Source organism: Cimex lectularius, unplaced genomic scaffold (assembly GCF_000648675.2).
Source record: "Cimex lectularius strain Harlan isolate CLEC.00 unplaced genomic scaffold, Clec_2.1 scaffold11, whole genome shotgun sequence".
NCBI lineage: Eukaryota > Metazoa > Arthropoda > Insecta > Hemiptera > Cimicidae > Cimex > Cimex lectularius.
In genome coordinates, this window is record NW_019392673.1 from 2,551,786 (window position 1) to 2,563,728 (window position 11,943).

General features: G+C 34.8%; 1 protein-coding gene across 1 annotated transcript in view; it reads left to right on the plus strand.

Annotated features, from left to right (window-relative positions):
* LOC106668297 (glycine receptor subunit beta-type 4-like) overlaps positions 1-11,943 on the plus strand; it is a 484,524-nt gene that overhangs the window by 328,249 nt on the left and 144,332 nt on the right. The window contains exon 4 of the mRNA XM_024225359.1: positions 6,083-6,306. Coding sequence (XP_024081127.1) covers positions 6,083-6,306 — 224 coding nt within the window. The remainder of the gene's footprint in view (positions 1-6,082; positions 6,307-11,943) is intronic.

Here is an 11,943-nt window from a genome sequence, read left to right on the forward strand (position 1 = left end):
CCGGGTATGGTTTGGTATTTAGGTGGTTTAGATGATCAAAGACAGAGTAAACCTGCATACTACTGATATTGCTTTTTGCAATGCGATATTGTAAAGTAAGAGGAAAATAGAGGAAAAATAATCCTTTTAGAATTCGAAAAGGAGGGTGGTTAATGTTAAACGGGACACCGTTGGCCAGTCTCACCAGTGTGAAAGGGGAAAAGGGAAAAGAAACTCTATCCCCCGACGACCCCTAATGCCAACGTCCTTTCCGTAGGATACAATAATGGAAGATGTCGATGGCGAGAATGGTTGTCAAAAGGATAAGAATAACGAGTCCTTCGCTTGAGAATGGCATGTCTTATGTGTTTTTTTTATTATTATTGACCATCAATGATAATGCCTGCCTCGGAATAGTGGAAAATGTCTATGTTTTTGTTGACATCTTCCCTCGTCGTTGCTTGGGGAAAATTACTAGTTTTTTTTATAGTTTGACAATTCATACTATCAATTAAATAGTTTTGCGAGAGATTTTTGCAGATTTGCAAAAGAAACAATGCGTTGGTAACGTACATATAAATACATTATTATATAAATATATAAAATTATGTACGCATAACATATGTAGTATGGGTAACTATATATGCAAAACAATGCAATGTTAACGTTCAAATTTGAGAAAATCCACAATAAAAAATATCCGCACTTTCTGGTATATATATTTTTTTTCTTTTTCTCTCAAATTTGTATTGGTATCTACTAAAACCATAAATGCAATAAGCCAAATCCAAAAAAATATGTAGATCTCACCATTTATTGTACTTAAAGAAGTTAGACACATGATTAAATGATTTTAACAAATTAAATACAAATATAAAATTCACTTTAGAGAAAGAAACCAATAAAATTTGATATTTTGGTTTAGTGGCGATGCAAACCGTAGACCGTAAATTTACGATTGACCTTTACAAAAAATAATAGTATTAATTCTGAAATATTGACCTATATCTTCATGAATCCTACAGTACAAAAGGTTAATATTCTTGAAAATGTAGTTGGAAAAATGTATGATTTATCCGATGTTCGTTTTGAGAAATGTAACGAAAATAAAATAAAAACTAATAAAAAATTATATAAACAGTCTTGTCGAGAGAACAGTAAGACAACAAAGAAAGAGATTTTTCACAATAAAGTAGAGAAACAAATTATTCAAGATAAAGTAAATAAATATGGAACATTAATTTATCTAGAAGGCCTCACCGAAAAAATTATAAAAGTAGGTGAAAAAGAAGAAATTTTTAAAAGTTTTCTATTTTATTCACACATTACACATACTTTATCATTTCTCATAAAAAAATCCTATACTAAAAATAAAAAGGAACGAAGTATTACATAAATTAAAAGGAATCTGTACAAAATACTTCTAGACGAAACATTTTTTATGTAAAAGGCTACACCTACACAAGCAAAATGTAAAAATTAAAAACGAATGGTTTAAGTCAACATATTAAAAATGCAGGACATGTCATAAAATTTGAGAATGTAAAAATTACTAGGGAAGTAAATCATAAATGTACAATTGCGAGAGTTGAAAAATATTTTTGTAAATATATTTATATATTATATAGTAAATATAGCCGGTCAGGCCTAACATTAATTTTCACTCCCTCCCTTTTAAAGCTTTTTTATCTTCTGACGTTCATTCTACCATACAACACCTAAAATCCAAGAAAGCTCCAGGTTTTGATCTTATTACCCCAAAAATTCTCCAACGCCTTCCCAAAAAGGCCATCATATTCATTACATACCTATTTAATTCAGTTCTTCGTACAACCTACTTCCCTATAGCTTGGAAGCACTTGTTAATTCGGATGTTCTCCAAGCCAAAAAAGCCAACACATTGTACTACTTCATACAGGCCAATAAGTCTACTACCTACTTTGGGTAAAATTTTAGAAAAACTATAGAAAAACATAATCCCAGACCAAACAATTTGGTTTTCGCAACCCTCACTCAACTGTCCAGCAGTGTTTCCGCGTGGTTGGCATTATTTCCTCCTCCCTTGAGATGGGACAGTATTGTTCCGGAGCCTTTGTTGACGTAAGTCAAGCTTTTTATCGAGTTTGGCACTCAGTCCTGCTGTTCATGCTCAAGGGCATCCTTCTATTCTCTTACTATCTCGTACTGCACAGTTACCTCACCGATTCATCCAAGTCATCGAAGGCCATTCCCTTTCGGCATATTTTCCTATCCATGCTGGTGTTCCTCAGGGTAGCGTTCTGGCCCCTACCCTATACCAGGTTTTCACAGCTGTCATGTCATCTCATCACGAAACCATCACATTTTACATTTTCAGACGGTACGGCAATTCTCTAGCAACTCCGACCTTGTTATTTCCACTCGAAACCTCCAACACATCATACTACTAGAGTCTTGGTGTAAAAAGAAAAGGTTAAAATTTAACACAGACAAATCCACCCACATTACGTTCACTCTTCGTAAAAAGATCTTCCCCCTGTTTTGTTAAACAATAATTCCCTCGCAACTGCGGACAAGGTGCTGTACCTCGTACATCAACAAACGCCTGACGTGGAATCCTCACGCACGTCCGGATCGTCAGGAGGTTATGACCCGATATAGAGTTCTTGCACGACTTCTCGAAAAACGTTCTAATTTACCTCTCAAAATTAAAAGGCTGCTTTAAAACACCATAGTTAAGGCGATTTGGACTTACGGACTGAAAGTGAGTTGTTCAGCCAATCATTCCAACATCCACCGCATTCAAACTGCCCAGTCTTTAATACTACGAAAAATACTAGATTCTCGTTTTATGTATCGAACCAAAACTATACATACAGATTTACATATCCCGTTCGTACAAGATGAAATACTGAAGAAATGATATTTGTAAATCGACCTGCAGATAATCAATGTAGAGTTCAAATCTTCTTTAAGGTCTTTACTAGGTGAAAGAAAGACAAAAGTGTTGGGATCACAACCTTTCGGCAACATTATGTTGCCATCATCAGGGCCTAGTTATTAAGAAAAACTATACATAATTAATATAAATTTAACAATCAACAATTAAAACAATAATGCATACTTTCCCAAGAGAGAAGAGAAAAAATTCTCATCGGAAAAAACTAATTGGTATAGAAAACCTACTCATAACAATAGATTCATGGATTTTCACTCATCTCATTCATTTTCTCTAAAGGTAAATGCTGCTAAAAATTTAATAAACCGCGCTTTAGGCCTCTGTGATCCTAGATTCATAGATAAAAATGAAAAAACAGTCAAAAGAATTTTAGTAACAAATCATTATCCATTGGCACTTATTTTCAAACTTATGAATAGATTCAGAATTGGGATGAATAACTCTGTTGGTATTCCGTTGGTGAATGTTGAGGTGGAACCTACATTGGCTTCAAGTCAATCACCTACATTCCTGGTGTGACTCAGAGAATTAAAAAATTAATGCCTAATAAAATAAATGTAAAAATTGCTTACAAATACAAAAATAATCTTTCTAGTCTTCATACCGTTTTAAAGTCTAAAGAGCCTATTGGCACACGATCTAATGTGGTTTATTGGGTGTCCTGTGGTGGTTGCGGCGCTCAATATGTTGGACAAACAAACAGAAAATTATTAGAATGAACCAACATAGATTGGATTGTATTAATAAAAAGTTTACCACAGGGTTGTCCTCTCATGCTACAAAGAATGGTCATTTTTTCAAGTTGGACGCACCGGAGATCTTGGGTCGAGAGGTCGGTTTTGAGAGAAGATTCCTGTTGGAAAAGGTATATATCCATTTAACGAAGAGTGCCTGCAATTTAAATGGTGACGAACTAAGTTCCATCTCAACATTTGCGGGGTTATTGGAAATTTATAAAAAACGGAAAAAAGGTGGCGACCGTTAGAGGGCGCATAATGGAGAGTGCCCAGAGTCTCGTAGCCTTCACTAACTGTAACAGTCCAACCTTAGGTGAGGCGAAGTTGTGTCGTGTTCTCATCTTAATTGTAATCCTTTGTACATATCATTTTAATAAGCTGTAATTCTAGTCATTAAAGTAATACTCTGTGATAACATATGTTTTTAATGTCTTTTTTTTTTTTTTTTTCCCCGGCCGGCTAGCTGCCTGGGCTATTGCCGGCACCTCACATTTCTTCCACCTCACGTTTTATAAATTTATTTATTTTTATTTATTTATTTATTTTATTTAATTTTTTTTTTAATTAGCTTTTCTGTAGGAAGTCTGGCGATCTTTCTGGTTGTGTTCTGGGACGTTATTTCTACATTTTTAGCCCTCCCACACGTGGTGAAAAGGCTTTGAAACTATCTCATTCACTAACATTCAATCCTAGCCTAGCCTATATGCGGGTTTCAGAGTACTCGATATTCTTCTGAAGGCCCGCCCTCATTCACGCTAATAAATACATTCATACATTATGTACAATTAAAATTACAATTAATCTAAAATATTAACCTAGGTTGGTTGGTTTATGGGGTACTTGATATTCCACCATAGACCCACCCATGCATACACTACTATCGCACTAATAAATACATTCACTCAAACAGTAACCAATCATTCTGTATTTACAAATTAAAAAATGCGGAGCCACTGGCGCATTTAATATTACAACAGTGCCTCCGCCCATTCACTCTAAAAGATATTATAGGCTAATACTAACCTAAATCGGTGGGTCTGTGGAGAACCCGATATTCCTGCACAACCCACCCATACACACTCACTTTCGCGCCAATAAATACATTCTTTCTACCAAAAACACACAAAGAGAAATCTAGACTAGTTTGGTGGGTCTGTGGGGTACTCGATATTCCGACCACTACCCACCCATACACTCTCACATTCTCGCCAATAAATACACTCACTTCAGGAAGGGAAAATGGAATGAATTAATTAAGGTTTGTAGTTGAAAAATGGCAAAAAGGAGGAGGTTGAGATGGGAAATTAGTGTCCCAGCAAATCGAGGTCACGATAGCTCAAGTGGTAGAGCAGCGGCGTATCTAGCCGAAGATCGTGGGTTCGAATCCCGCTCGTGCCATTAACTTTTTTTCATCTCAACTAAAAACCTTAATTAATTGTCTCTACAACTTCCGAAGCAACCGCAAGATCGAGGTTAGAGGCTAGTAGAGCTATCGGCATAGGATGCAAGAAGGGTGTTCGGTTAAAAATGTAAAATTAAATATAAAATACGACCAAAAATATGAATAAAATAAAAAAACACATCATAGCTGAAAATGACGCAACTTATTGGATCTATGTAAGATAGGGGAACCTCCTCTATGTTTTTCCGAATCAGAAACGAGTTGGGGGACAAAGCAATTCATAACATAATTTAATTATATTTTATAGATGTATGTAAAAATGTAACTTATGCAGCTGAAAAAAGACATAGTTATGTAAAATAATATGTAAGCCAATACATTTTAGAAAATTATTCAGAAATCGAGAGATGCGGTCTGGTGTGATGTAGGTTTCAGAAAAACATTTTCTTTATCGTGCCAACGTTTCGACGTTTATTGAGATCATCTTTAGTGCCTGGGATTTACAAACATTGTTTACATTTAACAAATACATTTAGGATGTGGAAAAAAGTGAATTTATACAAAGCAAAATATATTTTTTATATTCAATCAAAGTATTTTTACTCAGAAACACTTTGAGCGAGTAGAAATGCTTTGATTGAATATAAAAAATATATTTTGCTTTGTATAAATTCACTTTTTTCCACATCCTAATTGTTAAATGTAAACATTGGTTGTAAATCCGAGGCCCTGAAGATGATCTCAATTAAAGATCGAAACGTTGGCACGATAAAGAAAACGTTTTTCTGAAACCTACATCACACCAGACCGCATCGCACGATTTCTGAATAATCATCGACTAACGGTCACTAGTCATCACACCCATTTTAGCAACCCAAAACTGATGAGGTGAGGCGGATGCGCACTTAAATTAAAAAAAAGTAAAAAGCACATGGGTCTGATTAGTTCCAATACATCCCAAATGAAATATATATATAAGTACATATGTTCTGCCGACAGAGTTGAAATGACGTATATTTTTTTCAGGATTACGAAGTGGACTTGTATTTGCGGCAGAAATGGCTCGATGAACGTCTGAAGCACCCGGACATTACCGAGGTGCTCGACCTTAACGATCCGAACCTGGTGAAGGCGATTTGGAAGCCCGAGGTCTATTTTCCCAACGCAAAACACGCAGAATTCCAGTTCGTCACTGTTCCAAACGTGCTGATCCGAATAAACCCCGACGGGGAAATTCTCTACATGCTCAGGTAAGAGCAAAACCCATAAAGTCGGTTAAATTCCTGCATCTTCGGAAAAACCCATAAATTATCGGTTTAAAAAACTTGTGTAACAGTATTAAAAAAACGTATATTAGGAAAGGTTTAAGATTTATTTTCGCAATGTGAAGGATTTGTCTCTGAATTCTCCTCGGCCATACGGGTTCTAACTTTAGACCATTTTACATCCTCATAATTATTTAAAATAATAGAGGAAAAATATGTGCTGCGACTGAAAACGTTTATTCAGCTTAATCATTAAATATGTTTCAAGGGGTGGAAAAAGGGTGTTTTGAGAGACATGCGGGTTTAACATAACTCAGCCAGGTTTCACAGGGTTAACCTGAGTTTAAATAAAGTTTTAACATTTAATCCGTTTCCATTTTTTTCCGGTGTATTGTCAAAGCTTTATTTCCATTCGGTAAAACGAAGTTCAAGCTTGAAATACTTTAATTGCAACTCGACCGTAAATCCATTTTGTACCTCAATCGCTTTATGGATTAGCATGCGCGTTAGTTGAAATAGATGTTATTCTCACAAAATGGTTGTGCACTGATTAGGATTGCCATAATTTCATCATCTGACTATTTAATTAGAAATGATAAATGGCCGAGTGAGTGTACAATCTTTTTAAACAGATAGTTCCTACTCAGATTTAGTTGTTTTCAATGATCCGGATTTCCAGCTTACAGCTGAAGTTATTCAGACATCGTGAGATGCGGTCTGGTGTGATGTAGGTTTCAGAAAACATTTTCTTTATCGTGCCAACGTTTCGATCTTTTATTGAGATCATCTTCAGGGCCTGGGATTTACAAACAATGTTTACATTTAACAAATACATGTAGGATGTGGAAAAAAGTGAATTTATACAATGCAAAATATATTATAGTGGGCACTCTCAACACGACACACAAGGATGGCACAATTACACAGAAGACAAACACTTTGAGCCCTGAAGATGATCTCAATAAAGATCGAAACGTTGGCACGATAAAGAAAATGTTTTTCTGAAACCTACATCACACCCGACTGCATCTCACGATATCTGAATTACTATCGATTAACGGTCACTAATCTCTACACATTTCAATCAATAATCTTTTGTCAAGTTGTTTAAGTAGTTTAATTTTATTACTTTTTTTCCTAGACTAATTTGTTTTTAAAATTAGCCTGATTTAATCGTGTAATCGTAGCGACATATTATCGGTATTCCTAATTCCATCTTCCAACTATCTGCTAGGATTCTTGCTCAAATGGCTGAATTGTATTATTTAACATTTATTATTTTATAAAAAAATAAATTGTAGATTTTGTCGACATATAGCTGAATAGTGAAAAAACGGAATTTGCGTTATAAAAAAATCTGTCTGTTTTTGGTAAAAAATTGTTAAATTAAATAATATAAACAATTTGTTAAAAAGTGTACAAATCCGAAACCAATCTTTGAGCAATAAACAGAATGAATATATTGACCCAGTGGTTCAGAGCAATTATCGTGAAATTGCAAAATAGAGAAATATGATGGTTTAACTTTAATGAAGATTACAACGCGTTGGTAATATATAAAGCGCTAAAGTACATCATTAAACTATAAAGCGATATTTATAGGCTGAAAATTGTGGACTAGCCGGGAAATTGAAGGGATAATTAGAAAATTGTTCAATATCCATTACACGAAAGAGGTGAATGGTCAATATTGATTTAATATGAAATAATTAGACTTTTATAATTTTTAAATAATTTTTTAAGGAAATTGTTTAATTTTGATGTTTGTCTGTTTATGTACTCATTTTTCAAGTTTACTTTTTTTTCTATTTTTACAGAATTTAGATTATGTTGATAAAATAAAGAAAACGAAGCCTCGCATCGTTCAGGTTAATATGTTGTACGAGTATCGAGAGGAAGCCAACAAAGAAAAACTCGAAAATTGCAGGCCTATTTATGCCTGTTTTGACCTTAGGCCATGTCTATTAGCGAGAGACTCGAACAAAAATTCTCGGCAACAGCCGTCCTCACTGACCAGGAGGCACCAAAAGACTCTACCTAACAGGCAATTAATTGTTATTTATAACAGAAAACACAAGCCTTTGCGAGAGTGTGGATGAAAGCTTTTTTTTTTTACTTTGCCTTACAGACATTCAGTCAATGTCAATTAATTGGTGACAACGCCAACCGATCCGGGCCACCCCCAAAGGGTACCATCCCATACACCCGCTTCTCATTCAGGTTTACATCTAATTTCGGTAGCATTAGGAGGATGTGGATAAAAACCGTACATGGCAACAAAGGCCCCTGGAAAAGTCCACATCCTCCCCACTTCCCGGCTTCCCGGGGACCAATTGCTCTTTGAATGCGGAGTACCCCCCTGAGACAACCCGAGACAGCCGACCCAGCACCCCCAGAATGACCTAGGTTCGTCATCTGTCAATCAACCAACTGATAATAGTTAATAATCTATACAAATGTACCAATATCAGCAAACAACTTTCAATATAAATACTCAATAAATAAATCAGTATTTACATCGGTAATAAATAATCAATTGGTAAATAAATAATTATAAATAATCTATACAAATGTATCGGTATCAGCGAACAAATTTCTANTAATCCTGTAAACGTAAACAGAATATTTTATATAGATTTTTTTTAATGAAAACTTAAAATCCTGCATTATTTTCCGGACAACCCAATATTTTGCATTGTATAAATTCACTTTTCCACATCCTAAATGTAATTGTTAAATGTAAACATTGGTTGTAAATCCGAGGCCCTGAAGATGATCTCAATAAAAGATCGAAACGTTGGCACGATAAAGAAAATGTTTTTCTGAATCCTACATCACACCCGACCGCATCTCACGATATCTGAATAACTATCGATTATCGGTCACTAATCTCTTACACATTACAGCTGAAGCTTGAAGGAGCTCAACGACCTGATGAGCTATAAGCTTGAAAACCCGGAACATTAAAAGAAACAAACTGTGAATAGGAATTATCTTTTTAAAAAACATATTTAAGTTGTTCAAAAGTACGTTTTTCGTGCAGATTATTGACACGTGATTATCAAGTCCTCCGACAAGGCGACAGCTCGTTTAAGGCGGTCAATTTGAACGTACGAAAAGCGCGGATTAGAACACAGCCAAATCAGATTTAAATGTAAAATTGATTAGGGGCGTCGGTGACCGTAACGGTTTAGGCCGGCACCCCGAGGGTTCATATAACCTCGTAGTTGAAATACCCTCCTAAAAAATTGAATACCTAGTTTTGCTCTTAATGCATAATTAAGAGAAAAACCAGGTAATAAATTGTTAAATTGTCATCTATCACTAAATCCTTTCCCGTGTAGTTGTGAATTTTTCCTCAAATCCTCATACAATTAAATAAAATTAAATCGTTTTTCATAATTAAGGTTTTTAGCTGAGATAAAAAAGTCAGTGTCACGAGCGGGATTCGAACCCACGATCTTCGGCTTGATACGCCGCTGCTCTACCACTTGAGGTATCGTGACCTCCATCCACTCAGATACTAATTTTCTCTCACCTCTCGAATTTTCCCTCCTTTTTGCCATTTTTCAAATGTCGTGTAATCGGATTGGATTCTCGGCGACAAACGAAATGGCCACGGAGAGCTTTAGTGAAGGTATACTTCATTTAAACTTATTTAATTCACTAGTTTTCGTGTTCCGCTTGACCAATTAATATCTTTCATATAATTAAGGTTTTCAGTTGAGATAAAAAAGTCAGTGTCACGAGCGGGATTCGAACCCACGATCATCGGCTTGATACGCCGCTGCTCTACCACTTGAGCTCGATCCACTCGGACACTAACTTCCCATCTCAACCCCAACTTTTGAATTTTCTTTCATTTTTGCCTTTTTCAACTAAAAACCTTAATTAATTGAAAGATATTAATTGGTCAAACGGAATTTAAATCATTTTTATTGACACTCATGAATTTCTTATCTCGTTTAATTTGGTTTACAATATTGAAATTAATATAGCAATAAAACTACATCTCGTTAAACAACAAACCAAGAGTTCAGTTTTTTTGTTTAATAGAATATATTATCCTTTCCTTCCGCCGAAGTTAGGCTGGTAATGTCAACAGCCAATTACGCATGCAGTTTTTCAACATATGCACTCACACTATCATTCATTTACATACGATTCACTCAGTTAGAGTGGTGAAGTACTCGATATTCCTCCATCAACCTTTACATACATATTTTATAACGGAGGCTATCCACAAGGTATTTCAGCCCTTCAACATTTCACCCCGTTAGCTTTTAGTTTTCAAATTAGACATACTCACACTTGAATAATTTTTTTTTTTTTGAGTTTTCGATACTTCTCAATCAATCTTTACACAAATCAGCTACATACTAACTAGTCTAATTAAGTATCAATAGAGTACTCAATATTCGACGTCAGACACTGACAGTACTTGTTCACTCTAATAATTGAATTCTCTCACAATATGCACACAAGTAGTAATAAAACATAAAACGAGATATCTACCAAGTGGTATTTAAAATGACTTTCTCTAAAAAACCGAACCAATTCATTACTACCTAAGCATAGCCATATCCGCATTTGCCAACGATACGGCTAACTTCTTGTCAATCCAACACATCCGTTGTCAACTCTTATCTGCAAAATTAGCAAGACTAAATGTGCTTGTCACTGTCGCATTAAGAAAATCACTTTGCCCTCCTTTACGACAGACTGCCACCTGGGTCTATCCATTGATAAAATTCCGCCATTACAAACTTTACTCTCACCTAAACCTTAACAAAAAACCGACCATTTACAAAACGGTCATTCGTTTTATATGGACTTTCGGAATGGAAGTTTATACCCATTCTGTACATCCAAACCTCTTCGTCCAACTTTCCACACTGACCTTTCCAGAAAATCCTCCAAGTTGGCAGAAGAGACAATGGCCTAGGATTTGCTTTTCTCATCAAGTTTAATTATCATGTTAGACCCTCATTTACTTATTCTAACGAAAGTTATAAATGTAAATAATAATAATATGTAAATGCAATTTAAATAAGAAAGATAGCTCCCTCAAAAAAAAAAAAATGTTTTGTTATTGTGTTTTGTTTCTTATTATTGTTATGTAGTATTAGTTTATTTATCATATTTGAATGGAAGAATAAAAGGATAAGGATGAGCCTAGACTGTTGCTAGTCTGACTCCACTATTATTATTATTAGCCATATAAGCCTATGAGAAATGTTTAAATGTTTGTTGTGCGATCAACCAGCTTTCATACGATGTTGATTGGGATTCGTGTTGTGGTCTTCAAACATACAATGTTATTATATCAACGCCCAAGCTTTCGACAAGTTTTATTGTCTTCTTCAGGGGATCTACAGAGACATAAGGACATAATCATTTAGACAGTTATAAATTGTATAAATAGTTATAAAATATCAATTTTTTGTTACTTACAGATACAAAGTCAAATCGTAAACACATTGCACATTCCACGATATGTATATAAACAAACTATATACATATATAATAAATAAATAAATAAAAACCTCTTCTTAACAGCCTCTTACATATATAGGCATTTTTTAAAACCGGTAACAATTACTTAATAAATAATATTCTTTT